This window comes from Microtus pennsylvanicus, chromosome 4 (genome assembly GCF_037038515.1).
Source record: "Microtus pennsylvanicus isolate mMicPen1 chromosome 4, mMicPen1.hap1, whole genome shotgun sequence".
Lineage (NCBI taxonomy): Eukaryota > Metazoa > Chordata > Mammalia > Rodentia > Cricetidae > Microtus > Microtus pennsylvanicus.
In genome coordinates this window covers 95,544,562-95,565,889 of record NC_134582.1, presented here as the reverse complement: position 1 = coordinate 95,565,889, position 21,328 = coordinate 95,544,562, and the positions used below count along the sequence as shown (strand labels likewise).

Here is a 21,328-nt window from a genome sequence, read left to right as displayed (position 1 = left end):
TCTCCATAGGGGAAAGGTCCAGTCACATTTCAGCCCTCCCTACACTCGTCTGTGCCTTCAGCCGTAACAGTCAGATCAGTGTGACCTAATGAGACTGAAGCAGGGTAACTGCTCTCCAAAATGTCCTCCCCTCAGAGAGCAGCCCATGCCCTCTGTGACTCCAGCCCCACAGGTATACATATACATCAGGTAGAAGCCAGGTGTTTATTCTGGAATGCCACTCCTAAGCAGGTGGTCCTGGGCTGTATAAGAAAGCTAGGCGAGCAAGTCAGAAAAAGCATTCCTCTATGGGCTTCAGTTCCTGTCTCTAAGTTCCTGCCTCAACTTCCCTTGATGAAGGACTGTAACTGTTCGTTCCTTCCAGAAGTTGCTTCTGGTCAACAGAAAATCAAACTAGAACAGTTACTATGTGAATAGCACCCATGACTGGGCCTCAAAGATAAGGATAAGGATTCCTTTCTAACCTAAAAACCTCACCAAGCGCCATCTTCCAGCTTACCCTGCTCTGTCGTAAGCAATGCCCTGTGATCAACAGAAAAATCAGCTCAGAGCTATTCAGTGGACGAGCAGCCCGTGCCCAGGAGCCACTGCAGAGCAGACAGCAAGCAGAGGCTGGTCTGAGAAGTCAATCCTTATGACAAAGCTGGGTGACACATAACCCTTTCACAATGAGGAAATATGACGACAAACACACACAGTTTTACATTTTGCATTTTCTTATGGTGGACAGTCATCATTGGCTCCAACGGCCATCTGAAGCCAATAGTGCTGATTTCTAAAAACCACAAAGTTGTACAAGTGCTCTCCTCCTTTCTGGAAGCCATGTTCGTTCTCTCTCCAGGAGACAGGGCTGTCTGCAAAGCCTTGAACTGACAAGGTGACCCACGGCGCTAACTTTGGTTCATCAAAGTAGTGACTGAAAAAGAAAGAAAATTCTTATAAATAAGAGGTCAGGAACATCCACATTAGAGAAATTATCCTGGATTAGGGGTATTTCTGACGGTCTAATTAAACTGAGACGATTTTGATTCATAAAAACTAGGCTATGTGAATTAAATACTTGGTGCTATATTATGAAGTCCATAAAGATTACCTAACATTAACACTCAGGAAACAAAATCAGCAGCTATTACAGCCTGGAAAAAAATCAGTTAAGACCAAGAGAATAACATCCACCCCACCCAAATTACATAATAGCTTCCCTCCTATTAAGGTGGGTTTTTGTTTATTTCTCAATGTGTGTATGCCTGTGTGGGGGTCAGAAGACAACTTTGAGGTCCTCTGTGCATCCTGAGACTCAAACTCAGGTTGTTGGTTCTGGCTCATGTGTCTTTACCCACTGAGCTATCTCACTGGGCTCTCTCCCATGAACAGTAAATATTCTTGCTGGGGTGGGGACTTAGTGCTTAACACTTGCGTTCCATCCTTAAGGCCTTGAGTCTGACTCCCAGCATGGAAGGAAAAAACAACAACAACAACAACAACAAAATCTAGGGTCTCTCTATATAGCCCTAGGTGTCCTAGAACTCACAATGTAGACCAGGCTGGCCTCGGACTCAGATTCTCCTGCCTCTGGGTCCCAAGTGCTGGGATTAAAGGCATGCCCCACCATACAGAGTTCCTAATTCTAAATGAAAGATTTGCAGAATTCTTTCATATAACATAGGTCATAATTTGTCTCACAGAATACTGAAGTGTTTTCAAGTAGTAGTAGTAAACATTTTAAAAACAAAATGGCTCAAAACATAACCAGGAAAATGAACAGCTTGTTTCAAGAAGCCTACCGAGGTTCTGCTTTCTCTTTCCACAAGGATTAGTACTTCCAAATAGCATTTGTCTCTGTCAGCAAGAATTAGATGCCAGGGCTGGCACAGCAGTTAAAAGCACTTCCTTCCAGAGGACTCAAGTTTGCTTCCCAGCACCCATAGGTAGACTCAAAACTGTAACTCCAGCCCCAGGGAATCTGCAGCCCTCTTCTGGCCCCCACCGGCACTCACACACAAGTGCATATAAATAAAATAAATCTTTAAAAAGACAAAGTTTTTGTTGTTGTTGTTGTTGTTAATGAACACTTACAACATTTAAAATGTTACTATACTTTGGGTGCCAGTAACATGTGGAAGGTCCTGCCTTGTACCACACTAACAAAAGTCTTTAACGCCCCACTGTAGCACCAACAAGTGAGAGACACAGCCAAGAAGGGTTCTCACCGCAGCTGTTCCAGAAGGACCTGTATCTTCTCTGGTAGTATGAAACCCGTGATTGTGCACAGACAAGCTTGGGCTACGACTGTATTCGGCTGGGGACAGCAGTAGGTTGATATGAAATTATAAGGCTGGTTATTCCTGCCATAAAAAGGAAAGAAAACGTTTTTTACAACCACTACATAACCACATGCAAAGTACGGAACTCTTATTGAAGACAAGCAACCAAGAGCTCATATACCTACATGTCCGCATTGCAGAAGACAGCGCCGAGCCAGTCAAAGAGCTCCAGGGCACTGCAGGCCTCCTCTGGCTCTCCTGCAAGTGAGCTGCTCTGCAGCACCGGGCACTGCAGCTCTCTCACTGTGCTCCAGGCCACTTTTGGCTGATGCTCCTGAATTTGGTATTTGGAAAAGTATGACCTCATTGTTGATTCTTCTGCACCTTAGAACACACCAAATAAGGCTGAGTCAACACTGTTACAACTTGGATGAGTCTTGACCCAACTCCAACATCCCTTTTCTTCTTCTGTGTGTTTCTGAGACAGGGTCTCAAGAGTATGTCGCTGGCCTCAAATGCATGATCCTCCTGCAAGCCTCCCTTCCCTTTATAGGTAAGTACCACCATGCCCAAGACGTTTCCCATTCCCTTTTGAGTTATGCAGAACAGGTAAGATAAGGTAAAATGGAAGCCAGGCAAAGCTGCATCCTAATTACAACCTCTTAAAGTTGCTTTCAGCTGTGTATGCTAAAGCATCACGAACAACCTCCATCCTCACTTTCCTTGGAAAACACAGGACGCTGTCAGCTCAGGCCCGTATTTGTTTTGCTTGCTCTAACAAGAAAATTTCAACGTCCTATATAAACCCCAAGTATTCCCTATATAGGGATGCTAGTGAACTCTAAAGAAAGGAGTGTGCTTGTACAATCTAATAGGAAACAGCAGAGGAACTGAATGATAATAGAAGCTCTTGCTAACTATCCCTTTGAAGACCCAAGAAAATCCACTGTATCTTTTCAGAGAAGTTTTTGCATCCAACAGCCTTGGAAAGCAGAACAGACACATTCACTCCAAAGCACAGGGCAGGCTGGCTTACTGTCCAGTAAGATAAAAATAATGGCCCCACCCCCAATCTTACTCCCACTATAAAACACTCTAAAACGACTGAGTTCCTTGGGTTCTATGCTTCTTCTCTGTCATGTAACCCACTGCATATGCTGGCATTACTACACTAACTCCGTGCCACTCCAAGCCAAGTGGAATTTGGTGAACTTTACAAATGCCGATTCTCTTATGTGCTGATTAATTCCAGGTGTCAAACTGCATTAGTGGTAAAGCTCACTTCTAGGTGTGTCTGTGAGGATGTTTCAAAAGGAGAGTGGCATGTGAATTCACGGACTGCTTAGGAGAGCCCCACTCTGAGGGTGGTAGACATGTGAGTTATTCCAACAGCCAGGGCCCAGACAGAACGAGGGCAGAGGCAAGGTAAATTCACTCTATCTCCTGGAGCTGAGACACCCAGCTTCTCCTGCTCCTGGGTATCAGGCTCCAGGGTGTCAGGCCCTTGACTCAACCTAAGTTTGCCAGCAGGGCTTCTAGACCGGTCAACTGCTCCCACTGTGATCAACCAAATCCTCTGTCTTTGACCCAGGACACTTGTGGCTGACTTTGCTGGCTGGAAGATAGTAAAAGTCAGGCTGTTCTTAGTTTCTCTGGAGAATCCATAGCACGAACAGTCCTCCGAGAAGTTGCCAACTGACAGAAACATCAGTTAATATCTCCCCCCTCTTGTATATTTACCATTTGCAGAAGGAAGAGAGGCATTAAACTTTAGAAAATTTGGACAGACAGGAGCCATCTGGGGCCGGCAGAATCCAAGAATTTTCCATGAGAAGCAGACAGATGAACAGAGTTCCAAAATGGACTAGGTCTCCCTGTCCTCCAAAGGAGATACTACACCAGCATAACTCCCAACAATCTGATTTGTTGCAATCTGGTAACAGGGCAAAGAACACTTCCAAAGGGAGTAATACATGTGGAAGTTGTAAGCAGATGAATATACTTGATGACCATTAAGGCTGGTACTAAATTCAGTGTTCTAATCAATTAAAGTTACAACAAAAGCTATCTGACATTTAACAGTCCATCTGGGGTGCTATCCTGCAATAATGATAAACAGATCACACACACATAATTCTAACTGATGCTGTTTTAAAGTACTCTAGCCAAGGCTGTCTGGTGTACATGGGAGAGAGAGAAGGGAGTGGATACAGGTTGCCGTTCTGAAGCCACAGTGAAGCTCTCTACTTCTGCAGGAAACCCAAGAAGACTGGGGCAGATTGCTTCAGAACCGGGCTACTCTGACCTAAGGTGCTGCGGACATCTGGAAAGTCAAAGCAGCCCCTTCACATTGCCACACCCCTAGGTAAACAGTATCCCTTGACCACAGTGATACAACTCAACCCTCCATCACAACCCTCCATCACACCCCGCCAACAGCAAGATTTCAAAACCACTGTATCATTATAAAGTTTATACTCCATACCTGTAGGATGCCACGCCAAAAGAAAATCAAACTTCAAAGGCTTCTTTTCTTTGAAGGACCAAGATATTCTTTCATACTTCTTAGAATCCAGGTTAAGGGATAAATCCATTAAATCAATGGAGATAACTTAAAAGTAGAAAAAGCAATAACCATGTTTCGTTTAAATTACACAGAGCTAACCCTGAGAAACACCTGAAGTTTTAGTAAGCTTACATACAGCACAGATTATTTTGTTCTTCACCCCCTTTCCTTTATCAAAAACACATCCCTCAGGGGGTTATTTCTACTACAGTTGTTTTAAATACTTTAAATCTTCAGAGGCCAAAGATCAAGGGCAGAGGTCTTCAGGAGGCCAACTCCAATCTCCTGTGTATGTGGCAACCTTGGTTACTGTAGTCCACACCACACAGTGTCATCAAAACCACCTCTTCACTAGAGAGTAAAGAAATTGTGTGCCGGGGCTGGAGAGATGGCTCAGAGGGTAAGAGCACTGGTTGCTCTTCCAGAGGTCTCGAGTTCAATTCCCAGCAACCACGTGGTGGCTCACAACCATCTGTAATGAGATCTGGTGCCTTCCTTGCCAGCAGTACATTGTATGCTTAATAAATAAATCTTAAAAAAGAAAAAAAAATTGTGTGCCAAGCACACAAAGTTGCTGCTCTCCACTGCGTACAAAGGACTAGTCCAGTTCTACAACTTATTCAAGGCCGTGTACAGCGGAGAGAAACAGTCAGAAACAGTCGAATAGCACCAATTAAGCCCCTGGGAAGCACAACCAACAGCTCCTTGAGTCAGGATTTCAGAGGCTAGAAAGAGCCCTATCTTTCCTGAACAGAGACCAGAGATGTGGCCAACATTTACATTTTATTACAAGAAAGCTGACTGGCTAGACTCCAGTGGACCACACATAGTACTTACCAAACCTCATAGGTTTTCTGCCAGAACACCGAGATGGATGACCTTGAAGCCCAGTTTCTTCGTAAGTATCTTTATCCAATGATAAAATTAATTTTCCTATAAATCAAAAAGTAGTTCCCATAAGAGAGATGTTAAAATATGGCTGATATTCTCTAAGGAAGGTAGACAACTGGGCAGCGAAACAGCAGTGTAAGTACATATGAAGAACTTATTTAAAACACATTAATGTTATCTAGTCATGTCCTTTACTGGCCTGGGACTTGCTGAGGCTGGCCTCAAACTGGTGGCCATCATCCTGCCTCAGCCTTCCAAATATAGGGATTATAGATGTAAGACACCATGCTTGGTGATATTATCTATCATATACACATATGTAGATATTATAGTAGTGAAACGAGATATCTGTAATTCTACTAAGTAAGAAACCACCAAACTCTGGTCTGTATATCACTTCAAATACCTTCTTCCCAAATTTAAATATGATTTAATTTTATGTGTATTTATGTGCCTGGGCGTATGCAAATACACCAAAGAGCCTGTGGAGGTCAGAAGAGGTGATCAGATCTCCTGGAACTTGAGCTGTGAGCTGCCATGTGGATACTGGGAACTGAAGCGGGGTCCTCTGCAATGGCAGTAAGCACTCTTAGCTGATGAACCATTTCTCCAGCTCCTACTTCAAGTATCGTCAAGACATTTAAAAACTATGTTAGAGCCAGGTAGGGATGTGCTGGTTCACATTTATATTCCCAGCGCTTGGGAAGCTAAGGCAGGGGGAACGAAAACTCGAGCCCAACCTGGGCTAAATGGCAAGATCCCATCTCACAACAAAACAAAAAGCTCTAACTCACAACTGTTTGCACTGACAAACATGTCTATGCCATACAGCTCAACTACTGAGAAACAATGTAATACAACCAATGTTAAAATTCAATGCTTATAAATTCATAGAAAATTCTGGTAAATGTCAAACTGCTCCATCTAAGAAGGACGTCTAAACTCAAGGAGGAGCTTCATTTCACTCTGTTTCGAGCTGTATGATTTGACCTTTTAAAAATTATTATTTTGTATTTCTATGTGTGCTGGTGTTTTGCTCACACGTATATCTGTGCATCATATGTGTGCCTGTGGAGGCCAAACAAGGGCTCTGGATTCCCTGGAACTGGAGCTACAGACAGAGAGTTGTGAGCTATCAAGTGGGTGCTGGGAACCAAACCCTGGTCCTTTGGAAGACCAGCCAGTGCTCTTAACTGCTAAGCCATCTCTCTACACCCTAGAGTTTTTTGTTTTGTTTTCTTTTAACTATACAGATTTCTTTTATAACTGAAAAAAGACAGAAAAAAAAGTGAATGTTGTCACCATTTGGTAGGAGGGCGACAGCGTTGTCTTCATCAATACTTGCATTGTATGTTAATGCAGAGAATGAACCTGTAAAAGAAATTCAAGAAAAAGAATTAACCCTTCACAATGTTTTCTTATGAGTTATTTTCACATGACAACAAATCTTCCAGGTAGGTAACAGTCAGTGTTTAGCACTACTCTAAGCCATTCAATAAGCCCAATGCCCGCCAGGGATAAGTTGGAACATACACGTGCTAAGTTCCTGCTCTGGACCCATTCAGGGTCTTTTTGTGCAGGTTTACTAGCAACAGGCTGAGAACAGACTGAGACAAGAACCTGTAAGCTTGGGGATCCAAGCAGAAAGAAAGCTGCACAGCAGAAGATGCAAGAGAACAAACCTTTGAGACAAAGTTCTAAGTTAATAGTCAGAAATTACTTAACCAAGCTAATAATCGGAAGCTACTTAATCTTCCTCATCTGCTAAGTAGGGATTCGACCTACTTCACCGAGTAGCTGCGAGGGTTAATTAAATCTGGTCGGATATCTAGCCATCACCTAAAGAGGCCACAAGAAGGAGGAGAATGAACAATACCGACAGACAGAGAAGTGATGCGTGCAGCTAAGCACATGGTCTATCCTCTACAGGCCCTTCCAAAAACAAGTGAAGTACCCCAGTATCTGCTATGGTCTTCCTAGAGCTCTTCATTTTGCCTTGTTCATATGAGATGCTAGATGCCTTTTCTTACCTTTCTTTACAAAGGTCTGGATGAATTCACGTGTAATTAATTCATGAAGAGGTAAGCTCTTCACAGAGTAATAGGGCCCAATTTCCATAACCAGGCTTTTCAGTTCTTTTGACAGCATCCCACATTCAGGAATAAGAAATGAAACCTATTGGAAAGTAGAAGTACAAAGTTATATTCTATGAAGATCAACACCATGTCTTCAGAAGTGAAATATTAAAATTGCTAGCTATTCCTTCACAGGTTTTACTGGGACATACAAACACTGGCAACAAATCATTTTAAAGTTTGGTTGTTTTTTTTTTCTGAGACAAGGTTTTTTTCTTGACAAGAAACTGTCAAGTGGACCTTGAACTCAGAGATCTAGCCACCTTTGCCTGGGATTAAAGGTGTGTACTACCACTGTTCTGCTAGACAACACATTTTTTTAAAGATTTATTTATTATGTATAGTGTTCTGCCTACATGAATGGCTTCACACCAAAAGAGGGCACCAGAACTCATTATGGATGGTTGTGAGTCACCATGTGGTTGCTGGGAATTGAACTCAGGCCCTCTGGAAGAGCAGTCAATACTCTCAACTGCTGAGCCATCCCTCCAGCCCAAGCAACAAATCTTTTAATCTATCAAATCTCAGGCAAACATTTGATTACTTAAGCTTTTCATTTCTGCATTGCCATGTGAGGCAAGAGACCAAGCAGAAATACAATGGAAGTCTTGCTTAAATTTTATTTTTTGCACACGAACAATACATGCTATGTCGTACAAACTTTATATTCAAGGAAGTAGAGTATAATTCAACATGCCTGGATTTGTTTACTCTGAAGTCACTGAAATCAAAGGAACTGCTCCTGGGAGCATAGGGAGTTTAGGAACATTCTATAAATAGATGTGTAATAGAAACAGATGCGCCCCTGGTGCTTCCATTTCCTAGACCAACGTTAACAGGTCAAGCCAGGCAAAATAGGCGATACACTCTTGAACGCAGGGAGGGATGAGATTTCAACTGAAGCGGAGACTTAAAACCCGCGCGGATTTCAAATGATCCCCACAGCTAAAGTCCATTCCGCAAAGCTCCAACAATCAGCCTGTGCCTGAGACACAGGGACAAGGACATCAGTTAATGTCTCTGAGAAACATACCAAGCAGATATTTAAGGTGTAAAATGCTTAGGCCCTTATCGTATTAAAGTAGGCTTTTTGTTTTGTTTTTAATTCCTTATTTGTCAAACACGGTGGTGCTTTGAAAAGAGGAATACGTTGAGCTACAGCGAGACCAGAACAAATTTAGGGCTAAGGGCAGCTACGTTATTCAGGTCACACTCCTAACTCTTCCGTGCCTACCTAACTCTTCACCTAGCTACCGTGGGCCTTGGAGACTCAATCTTGAACCCGGCATTAAACAACCAAACTCAGAAAACGAACACCCCAAAACTCTACTCTTCCTGAAGGGCGGAGCACAGCCCTGTGTCCGGCGCATGCTGGGAGTTGTAGTCCTACACACCTCAAAGAAAGGTGATCGGTAAACTGAAGAGAATACAGCTCCCAGGATGCTTGGCGACAGACTCTGCCCGCCCCCGCAAGACGAAAAGGTCCCGCCGAGGAAAGCCCAGAAAGGCTCTACCCTAAACCTCCACGGCCAAAGGAGGCCGGGTGGATCTGACTCACCCTGTAGTTATGATAGTGCGTCTCCACGAGATGTTTATGGCGAGACTTGTTGTGGCCAAAGCTGGATTTCTCACAGACCAGTAAGTGCCGGGGAGTCTCTTGCAGTCTGCGCAGCGTGGCCATGTTAAGCACGAGTCGATGTGCTCCCCGCCTCTCCGACCGCCCCGCCTCCCGGGCCGCCCCGCCGCCCCGCCGCCCCGGCCGCCCCGCCTCCCGGACCGCCCCTCGCTCCACCATTTGTCCCTTTCTGATGCACGTCCCTCCCCCTCCACGCCCCGAATTCTTTCCTGCCCTTCTGCTGTCAATTTCTAGGCGCATTGGATAGGAGTGAAAGGAGGGTTTCCAATGTGTCCGAAGCTTCTCGAGGTCCTGACATATTCATTCCATCCCACAGCATTTCTCCAGGGAGTAACTCAGAGAAGGCCTGCTCTCTGTCACGTTATAAATAGGAAGAAGATAAGACATAGGAAAGGTCCAGTACAGTAAGGAAACTCGCCTGCCTTGTGGCACGCACTCTATGATCCTGACTCCTGACATGGTCTAGTTCCTAATGCACACTCACCTACAGGCCTCTGGGTTCCCACTGAGCCTTCCCAAAAGGTATAGGAAATTGTGTGTGTGTGTGTGGGGAGATAATGTGGTATTTCAGCATTTTATATCCACTAGGATTCCATTGCTTTGATTTTTGTTTGATTTATCTTTTGTTTTGTTTGTTTGTTTGTTTGTTTGTTTTCCAAGATAGGGTTTCTGTAGCTTTGGAGCCTGTCCTGGAACTAACTCTTGTAGACCAGGTTGGGCTCGAACTCCCAGAGATCCACCTACCTCTGCCTCCCGAGTGTTGGGATTAAAGGCGTGTGCCACCACCGCCCAGCTTCATTTACAATATTTCTATTTCCACGAAACCAGCATTTAACAGAAGAGGCTTAACGGCGTCGTGAGAATGCAGACAGAATAAACCGTGAGAGAAATGTGAGTAAAGACAACCTAGGCAAGAGGAATCTATCACACAATCCCTTTGTGCGGTTGTGTCGAGAAAGAAGAGATCCAACAGTAATCCAACAGAAAACCAACCAACAAAACTAGAGGCATTAGCTGCGTGCAGGGAGTGGAACACAGAGCCATAAACGTTGCTGGCCACAAAGCTGGAAGGACAGAGCTGTCTAAGGCCGCTGAAACATCCCCTGAAACTGGCCAGTGGATTTGGTGTTTTTCCTGCTGGATTTCAGCCTGCTTTGGTTTGATTTTTCCTCACTATGCTCGATTCCTCCCTTTTGAAAATGGAATATTTATTCTGTGCCATTGTATGCTGGAAGTATGTAATTTGCATTTTTGCTTTACAGGGGGTCACAGTTAAGGGATTGCCTTGAGTCTCAAGAGAGACTTTGGACTTTTAGGCAGTGTTGAGACTATTAGAGACTATAGGACTTTTGAAGTTGGACTAAATGTATTTTACATCACGAACATTTTATGCCACGAGCCTGCAGGGACCAGGAGCAGAATGCATGGCTTGAATGAGAAATGCCCCCATAGAGGTGTGTATTTGAGCACTGGATCCCCAGTTGGCGGTGCTGTTTGAGAAGCCTTGCTGGAAGGTACGTATCACAGCAACAGAAAAGTAACCAAGACAGACCTCAATGTAAAACCGCAGAGTCTGAAACTGCTACAGAAAAATACAGGCAGAGTACTTCAAGATATAGACAGAGGCAAGGACTGCTGAAAAGGGTTCCAAAAGCATAAGGGATGATCCTAAATAAGACTACATAACAGTAAAACCTTCTGCATAGCACAGTGAATGGGAGAAAATCTTTGCAGCAGACAGGGGATCACTATCTAGATCCTAAAAGAACCCCCAAAACCAAACATCAAAATAATCCCATGTATAAATGTGCAAATGAATCAGACAGTTCTCAAACGGAGAACACACATTTTGCCAGTAAATGTGTGGAAAAGGATTCCCCAACCTTCACCGATAAAGAAATCCCAGTATAAAAAACCAGGCACTGAGATTCCAGCTCATATCTGTCAAAACAACTGTTGTCAAGAAAACAAACAGCAATTCTGGTTCAGGGAAAATGGACCCTCATGCACTGCTTTTGGAGATGTAAATTAGTGCAGCCACTATGGAAATCAGTGCCGCAAAACAACTAAAACAGAGCTATTGTGTGAACCAGCTCCACTCCCAGGTATGTGCATAGCTGAAAGATTCTAACTCTGTACGGCACAGAGATGATTGCACACCCATGTTCATTACTATACTGGAACCTGCTTGCTCGCCCCGTCAATATGAATTCAGAAAGAAAGTGTGCTGATCTGATGGCACTTGGGAGGCTGAGGCAGGAGGTTTGCTAAGAGTTTAAGGCCTTCCTGGTTTAGCTAGACAGCTGCAGGCCTGCCTGGATTGCAGAGTGAGCTGGGTGGTGGTGGTGGCGGTGGCAGCTGTGCACGCCTTTAATCCCAGCACTAGGGAGGCAGAGGCAGGTGGATGTCTGTGAGTTCGAGGCAGCCTGGTCTACGTGAGCTAATTCCAGGACAGGCATCAAAGCTACAGAGAAACCCTGTCTCAAAACAAAACAAAACAAAGACAAAACAAAACAAAATACTGGCTCAAAAAAAAAAAAAAGCGTAGAGAAAGATAAGGGTTTGTGTACGCAGTAGGCTTTCTTTTCTTTTCTTTCTTTCTTTTTTTTTTTTTGCCATGACATTTCCAGGAGACTAGATGGAACCGGAGATCATTATTTTAAGTGAAATAACAGCATTCTTTGTTTTCTCTCATTCACGGTATCTGGATTTGAATATATGTGCATTCAAATGTATAAAGGTCAGGAAACCAGAAAGAGGACCACAAGACTTAAGGAGCCGATCCTGAGGTGAAGGCAGAATAAGAAAGGAAATGGAATACGTGCAACATGATTGCAGAAGGGGGAGACCATGGGGTGGGGGCTAGGAGGAGACCGACTAGAAGGGGAGGGGGAAATGGGGCTGCGCTGTCAAGGAGGGATTGAACAAAAACAGTTCAGCGACAGATGCTGTCAAAATGCCACGATGAAACCTATTACTTTGTATGCTAACTTTTAAAATGACATTTAAGATTATTGTCCTAAAACTAAGAAAACAAATATTAAAAACAATCAGGCGCAGTGGCTCATGTCTATAATCCCAGCATTTGGTAGGCTGTGGCAGGGGGATTACCGTGAATGCAGGGCCAACCTGCGTTACAACCTGGCTGGCTAAGTTCCAGCCCAGTTTGGCTAAAGAATAAAATGCTATCTCAATCTCCCCACCCCCAAATAAATAATAATAATATATAATTAAACCAAAATTTAAAAGCATACAAATACATGAAAGTATACTTGTTCTGTGTTTGTATTCCCCAGAGAATGTGACCGTAAACTAGTAAACCCAGGTCGAGGGATTTGCAGAGAAATTGAAATACCTTTGATCATATTCCCGAAACAAAAGGGTATAGCTAGTAAATATAGAATACTAAACAATTCGCACATTTCGAGCCATGGTGCAATAAAATTGCTAACAACCAAAACAGAATTGAAAGATACTCAGCTTCCGGAAAGTACTAAAAATATTGTTTTAAATAAATTAATCCTGGGGCAAAGTTAAAATCAGAAACACAAAATCATAATGTTTGAATATACATACTGTCAAATATTTCCACAGACGTGTGGTGCTTCTTAAAGGGTTCTCTGACTCAAAAGTACTGAAAGTGACCAGGTTATAGTAGTGAGATGCCAGCACTGCCCTGGAGTCATTTAACACCATCTTACTACAAGTAGACACAGCGGTGCAGGGATTTGTAATTCCTGCAGACACCGGTGTGAAATCAGAGGCTTCCTCCTGCCGAGCATGAACGCCACATCGCACACCTTTTCAGACTCCAGGTCCTGCTGCAAACCACCTTGGGGATGAGACCCAGACTGCCCTTCTGCAGCAGAGTAGACCCAGCCTGACCACAGCAATGGGAACCAATCTCTACTGTGACTGGTCTGGGCGTTTCATGTTCCCTGTGTGATGGTATGGAGATTAGACCTTTGGGAAGTGATAAGTGGGATTAGTGGCCTTCCACCCTGCAAGAACACAGAATATACCATGATAAGAAAGAGACTTCACTGGACATAACACCTTCCACTTCTTGGCTTTCAGAACCATCAGAAATAAATTTCTGTTGTTTGTAAGGTCCCCAGTCTGTAGTGTTCTGCTATAACCCAAATGAACATGGGCCAGTAAGATGGCTTGCTTGCCTGCACACCTGACGACTTGAATTTGATCTCTAGATCCTACAGTGGGAAGAGAAAATTGACTCCCAAAAGTTGTCCTCTAATGTCCACATGTCCACATTCATGCCATGGCATGTACATATCCATGCACACACACACACAAAGCACATATCCATGCACACACACAGCATACACACACACACACACAGCACATATCCATGCACACACACAGCACACACACACAGCACATATCCATGCACACACACAGCACACACACACACACACACACAGCACATATCCATGCACACACACAAAGCACATATCTAGGGGCTGGAGAGATGGCTCAGTGGTTAAGAGCACTGACTGCTCTTCCAGAGGACCCGGGTTCAATTCCCAGCACCCACATGGCAGCTCACAACTGTCTGAAGATCCAGTTGCAGGGGATATGACACCTTTACACCAATAAACAATAAAAAAAACAAAGCACATATCTATGCACACACACACAAAGCACATATCTATGCACACACACAGCACACACACACACAGCACATATCCATGCACACACACAAAGCACATATCTATGCACACACACACAAAGCACATATCTATGCACACACACACACAAAGCACATATCTATGCACACACACAGCACACACACACACAGCACATATCCATGCACACACACAAAGCACATATCTATGCACACACACACACAAAGCACATATCTATGCACACACACACACAAAGCACATATCTATGCACACACACAGCACACACACACACAGCACATATCCATGCACACACACAAAGCACATATCTATGCACACACACACAAAGCACATATCTATGCACACACACACACAAAGCACATATCCATGCACACACACAGCACACACACACACACAGCACATATCCATGCACACACACACAAAGCACATATCCATGCACACACACAGCACACACACACACACACACACACAGCACATATCCATGCACACACACACAAAGCACATATCCATGCACACACACAGCACATATCCATGCACACACACAGCACATATCCATGCACACACACAGCACATATCCATGCACACACACAGCACATATCCATGCACACACACAGCACACACACACACAGCACATATCCATGCACACACACAGCACACACACACACACACACACAGCACATATCCATGCACACACACAGCACACACACACACACACACAGCACATATCCATGCACACACACAGCACACACACACACACACACACACACACAGCACATATCCATGCACATACATACACAAACAGTAAATACTAGTTGAAAAAAGAGAAAAAATATTAAAAACACATATGGTAAACAATATATTATGAATGATTAACAATTTTAGTTAGTGTTTGTTCATTAATAAAAGTATTATGTGAGTAAAAAAAATTTTTAAAGCCTCAAGTGAATTGTTCTTCTATGTGGGGAGGTAAAAGTCTAGATTTGGCAAAGACCATTTATTTATTTAATTAATTTTTAAATTTATCTTCTCTCATATATTATATCCCAATTGCAGTTTCCCCTCTGTAGGCACAAGTTTCTGTCCTGTAGCTGCTCCCAAATAACCACTCAGAAATTTAATATTAATTGTAAATGCTCAGCCAGTAGCTCAGACTTGTTATTAGCTAACTCTTACATTTAAATTAATCTGTATTTCTTATCTATACTTTGCCATGTGACTTGGTACCTTTTCTTAGTATGGCATGCCCATCTTGCTTCTCCCTGCATCTGCTGGTGACTCCAGACTCCTCCCTTCTTTTTCCCATCAATCTCAGGTTGGCTCTCCCACCTAACTTGATCCTGTTCAGCTATTGGTCAGTCAGTTTCTTTATTAAACCAATCACTGCAACATATATTCACATAGTATAATGAGAATATTCCACACCCCTTCCTCTTCTCCTCCCAGCACCCCCATCCATTCCTCCTTTTCTCTTCAGAAATGGGCAGGCCTCCCAGGGATATCAACCAAACATGGTGTGTCAGACTGTAATAAGACTGGGCACATCCCTTCATATTAAGGCTGGGAAAGACAACCCAATAAGAGGAAAAGAGTCCCAGAAGCAGGCAAAAAGAGTCAGAGACAGTCCCTACTCCCTCTGTTATAAGTTCCAGAAGAAGACCAAGCTACATAATCTTAAACATATATACAGAGGATCTAGGGTTAGGCCCATGCAGGCTCCCTGATTGTAGGTTCAGTCTTTGTGAGCTCCAATTAGCCCATGTTAGTTAATTCTCGGGATGTTTGTTTGTTTGTTTTGTATGTGTCCTTAACCCCTCTGGTTTTCACAGCCCTTCCTCTCACTCTTCTATAAAATTCTCCAAGTTTTGCCTAATGTTTGGCTGTGAGACTCTGTATCTTTTTCTATCCATTGCTGGTTTGTAGCGAAATTTTGTTTATGGTTTTTTTTTTTTTTTTTTTTTTGGTTTTTCGAGACAGGGTTTCTCTGTGGTTTTGGAGCCTGTCCTGGAACTAGCTCTTGTAGACCAGGCTGGTCTCGAACTCACAGAGATCCGCCTGCCTCTGCCTCCCAAGTGCTGGGATTAAAGGCGTGCGCTAACAAATAAAGCTTACCTACAGATCAGAGGCAGAGCTAAGCCACTAGAGGCCAAGGAGTAGTGGCACACACCTTTAATCCCAAGACTTGGGAGACAGAGGCAGATGGACATCTATGAGTTCAAGGCCACCCTGGGCTACACAAGATTGAATCTGTCTAAAAGAGAAACAGAGCTCACACAAAGGGGATCCCAGCACTTGAGATCCCACACCTTTAATCCCAACACTAGGGAGATGGAGACAGGAGTAATATGACTGGGCAGAGAGAGGAATATAAGGTGGGAGGAGACAGGAGCTCATTGAAGTCTGAGGTTTGCTGGAGACAGTGGCAGTCTGAGTGTGAAGTCTGAGGAGACAGTATGAGGACAAGATTCTAAACAGAAGTTTCTGTCCCTCCCGGTCTCACAGTTATTCAGTCCCAAAGAAACCCACAGAGGCTTATATTAATTATTAATTATAACCTTTGAGGTTATCAGCTTATCATTAGCGTGCGTCAGTACTTTCCTTCTTGTTATGACTGCCGCAATGTGTGTGTGTGCATGTGTGTGTGTGTGAATTTTCATCTGAATATTTGAATAAAAATAGAAGGAGGTGAGAAAGACAAAGCTTTCTTCCAAGATCCTGAAGGGACTTTAGTGACTTCCCAAACTGGGGATGCTAAGCTGTAGGTTGGATTTTTGGTTTCTAGTGACATTAAGTGTGGCAGGAGTGGGGACATACTTATTTTACTGGGGAAGGGGCACAAAAATGACCAAAGAGCTACAGAAGATGGAGGAATAGAGGGGAGGCAGCTCCTGATGCAGACTGAGCAGGGGAAGGCAGCTGGAAAGGGGCAAGGATAGCTTGGTGCGGGCTTGAGGGGAGGATGGGATGGAAGAACAGAAACAGGAGCTGGGGCCGGGAAGAGTCAGAGGGTATGTCTTAGGAGGAAGTCAGTGGACAGGTGTATCTGCAGATGCCTGCAAGCCCTCAGCTCCAGGATGTAAATCTCACTGCCCTTCATGTCTACTAGAAGTATTCATTTCGTTTTAACCAACCAGCCTCTCCCCTAGGAGCTTGCTGCGGGACAGACGCTATATAAAGCATCAAGATGTAATATCCCTGTTCCCGTTTCAGAGAGCTTACCATCTCATGAGAACAATTTTTGTTATTTCTTCTCCATCTCACCGCAGTTCCAGGAAGTATAGTCTATATAGAGTGAATAATTGAAGAAATGAAGCATTTTATATTCAGATTTCCTTTACAAAAATGCAGCCTCTAAGTGGCTAATTTCAGCTTTGCTGCATGAAAAGGTTTGGGGAGCTCAAACTATAGAAATCTCTTAACTGCTAAATTCTATGCTTTAAAAGGGCTAAGATGGTAAACTTCTGTATTATGTGCATTTTGTTACAATGAAAAAATTAAAAGCGATATCAGAGATGTTGGCTTTTTAAAGTTAACAATACAAACCAAATAGAAAATGAAAAAACTAATTTTCCAATATTGATGCTCACACTGATGCTCGCGGCAGGTGTATTGTTTGGGGGCTTTGGGTCCTTTATTCCTCTGGAGTTCAGTCATAATCCGGAGCAGCCATCAAAGCATTCCAATATTTGGACTGGGACTCACTGTCTGAAAATGTTTTCCTTTTTCTTTTTTATTGGAGAAGCAAAGCAGGAAGTTCCCTTGAGTAAGCTAACTTTGGCTATCATTCTTGCTCTCCCGAAAGACTGTGATTCGTTCAGCGTGCAGTAGAGTTTTGCTTGCTTTCTTACCTCTCAGCCGGTCTGGTCTGAGTCCAGCACACAATCCCCTCAGTGGTACATGGGCATAATCTAAGACCCAGTGTGGACCGGGACCTTGCTGAATTCTTGGGAATTATGCCTGCTTTTAGTTACGAGTGTGTGTGTGAGCATAACATATCCTTTCACTCCAGCCTCAACTCAACAAGTTCTTTCTCTCCATTGTGTTCTGAAATTGGTATTTTAGAAGTGAGAAAATAAAAATTCTGATATGCCAAAGAAAGAAAAACCCTGTGGGTTTTTAGTGCTGCGGACACAATGTTGGCCTTTTTCCTGGTCACAAGGAGGAGAATCTATGGAAAAGAAAACTACAGAGACCCACAGCCGAGCTTTAAAACACTTGCTAAATTAACTGCTTTGGACCAGACTCTCATTGGATCTTACATGTTTATAAGGCGGCATTTATAATGGACATGAGGATATTATATGTACTTATTGATTTAGTTGTGCAATATCTTTTAATGTAAGACATATGATTTTATTTTCTACAAATTACCATAATTTCCATTTTGGTCCTCCATCCTTAAAAGTGGTTCTAGCCATTGAGGTTTGCTCCCTCTGTCCTGATTTCATCATGGTGCCAGGCACAGGCCGTGCAGGTTCTCAGGGACCTACTGAAGTCATCCACTCACACTGACTGGCCTTTGGTTTTGTCTGGTTTGGCTCATTAGAATTTACAAGAATTCCGATTGAATGATGAGCTCTGGGTATTCTGACCATGGCTGTCTCACACTGGAGAGGCCAGTAACACAGTTTCTCAGTGCATGAGGCTGGATAGCTCAGCGATTCCAGTCTGGTACTGTAGGAGACTTGTTGGTCTCAGCCTGCATGGGAGGCCTGAAGAAGCTCATTCTAATATCAGCAAAGCAGCGCAGTTGTGGTCCCAACAGGATAGGGGAACTTGCCAACCGGAGTGAGGACAAGCAGGCAAAATGAAAGCTTTCTTCTTCCATCTCCCTTTTAGCTGGGTTGTTATAGAAGGTGATCTGAGGGGATCTGACCTGCACCCACGTCAGGGAGATAATCTCTCCATCCTTCCCATTTTTTCTTGGGCCCACAGGGAAGAGACGGCATCCCCGAGGAACTGAGTAGGAGGCTCCAAAGGAGGCCATTCTTTCTCTGTTGCTGCTGGCTCTAGTCTATTCTCCTCGGGAATCTGAAGAACAGTGTCACTATCAAGGAGGGGACCCCATCTTTATTTCTATCTAGTCTTTACCACTGGAATTTTGGCGTGATGGGAACAGATTAAAAAACTGACTTTGCAGTTTGGCCTTGGAGCCCTGCTGAATAGAGAGAGGTTGTCTGTTTCCTCCCACAGGGTGCTGTATAGTTGAAACTCCAGTCACAAACACACATGCCTGCATGTGTTTCTTTATTATTCAAGAAACTGGACTTTAAAAAAGAAAAGGAAGTCAATAATTGTAGGGTACTCATTGCCTGCCAGGGAACTTGTAATCAACATGCCATCAAATACTGGGATCCCATCCTGCATGTATTAGTTGGTTATTGCTGTATAACAAACTAGTCTGAAATTTATTTAGCTCATGGTTGGCCTGGTGAGTCATTTAACTGGAGGCTTGGCTGGGGCATTCTTTTTACTGGGATTCTCTCTCTCTCTCTCTCTCTCTCTCTCTCTCTCTCTCTCTCTCTCTCTCTCTGTGTGTGTGTGTGTGTGTGTGTGTGTGTGTGTCTGTCTGTGAGCATGTATCTGTGTGATCAACTATTGATTGTCTAGGTAATTCTCCTTCTAGGAAACCCTGATTCTCCTCCCCAGGGTATTTCACCCTTCAGCAGGCTCCAGTGGGTTTCTTCCCATGGAGATGAGATGGCAAAATTTCTGGAAAGAAAAAGCAAGGAGCATTCAAGGCCTCTTCTCATAGTCATATCTGCTTCATTCTCTTGCCCAGCGGAGGGTCAGCTCAGATCCAATGTGGGGGAAACACATGCTACCCAGAAATGGGAACAACCGTAAAACCACTTCACAGATAGCACAGGAGCAGGTGAGGAAGGAGACATGCTGATTGGGGATTTGATGTCACCAAACCTCCATGGCGGATGAAGCTTAAATAATATTCCAAATGAAGCCTGAAACTTCACAGCTAGGAAATGACTGGGCTGGGCCTTAGTTCTATCAGATGTGCCTGGCTTCAAAGTATGTAGCCCTACACTCCACCACGCTGCTAACGCAGGGTTCCCTGTGGGTCTGGAGAGAGCCCCTTCTATAAGAGAAGCCATGAGTCATGTACTCCTCACCACCGGCATAATCTTGCCAAGAGAATGCCGCAATAGCTCACAAGGACTTGGAATAATTTAAGGAAATAGCTGAGGATGAAGTTTAGAAATTAAGGACCAAGCAATATACCTTTCATTTCTAATCATAGGATAAATCTGCAAACACGTATAATGCATTCCACATGTTTTCACAGTCTTTTTATCTCTCTCTGGTATGTGTAAGCCATTTATGATTTTTGTCACAAGCTAAACCAAATGGTGCCTGAAACAACCTCATAGTCTGGAAGCAAGTCACAAAAATCACACTGCGGAGAAGACATCTCCCCCTGCGGCAGTTAGCCAGTGGTTGAGGGAGACTTGACTGAGGCTTGGGATTAACAGGGCAAAACTGGTTCCCAAGACCCCCCCGAACTGAGATGCTGCCATGGAGCAAACCCCCACAGCACCCATACAACCAACATATTCTTAACCCTAAGTCCGAGTTTCTCTCTGAGGGCTGTTCGTTACAAAGAGCCTTGGAAGTTGCCAAAGTCCAAGGAAGGAAAAACCAGTTAAGTCAGGATCCTTGGAGTGGGACTCAGGCCTAAGGCTGTTTTAAAGCTCTCCAGTGATTTTAGTGCACACACAAGACAGAAGACCGCCACTTTAAACCAACTTGTCTTCGGGAATTACTTACAAATTTGTTGTCAGTTGAATAGAAAACATCTGCTATTAAGTTGTAGCCTTTCAGGCTTCCCTGCGGTGTCTACTTCCTGTCTTTGCAGAGACAGTCCTCTGCTGCTGCTGATTTTGTTTCTGTCTTCTGGGCCCAAGAGTTTGAGAGCCTATGTGGGCAGGACACTGATAGTGCTGTGACCGTCACACGACACCACCAACAGTCATCTGCCACTTTGAAAGAAAGTACCCACGTAGCATTTAAACCTTTCATTGGAATATAGTATGCTCTGATAGGTCATCTTCAGTGTCAACTCTTAGGATCACCTAGGAGACACATGTGTGAATGTATCTGTGGGGGTGTTTCTGGAGAGGTGTAACTGAGGTGAGAAGAACTGATTGCGGGTGTCACCA

At 43.8% G+C, this 21,328-nt stretch overlaps 1 protein-coding gene across 2 annotated transcripts; it reads right to left on the bottom strand.

Annotated features, from left to right (window-relative positions):
- Positions 1 to 693: 693 nt before the first annotated feature.
- On the bottom strand, positions 694 to 9,579 carry Rpp40 (ribonuclease P/MRP subunit p40). Of its 2 annotated transcripts, none has more exons than XM_075969900.1 (8): positions 9,415 to 9,579; positions 7,752 to 7,896; positions 7,024 to 7,092; positions 5,668 to 5,763; positions 4,750 to 4,875; positions 2,450 to 2,648; positions 2,211 to 2,345; positions 694 to 916 (listed from the first exon to the last, which is right to left on the bottom strand). In XM_075969900.1, the coding sequence occupies exons 1-8, from the start codon at positions 9,535 to 9,537 to the stop codon at positions 718 to 720; spliced, it is 1,092 nt and encodes a 363-aa protein (XP_075826015.1). In that variant the 5' UTR covers positions 9,538 to 9,579; the 3' UTR covers positions 694 to 717. The 2 variants fall into 2 exon arrangements, with proteins under 2 accessions (XP_075826015.1, XP_075826016.1); XM_075969901.1 differs by having other exon boundaries at positions 2,450 to 2,642; positions 9,415 to 9,574.
- Positions 9,580 to 21,328: the final 11,749 nt, after the last annotated feature.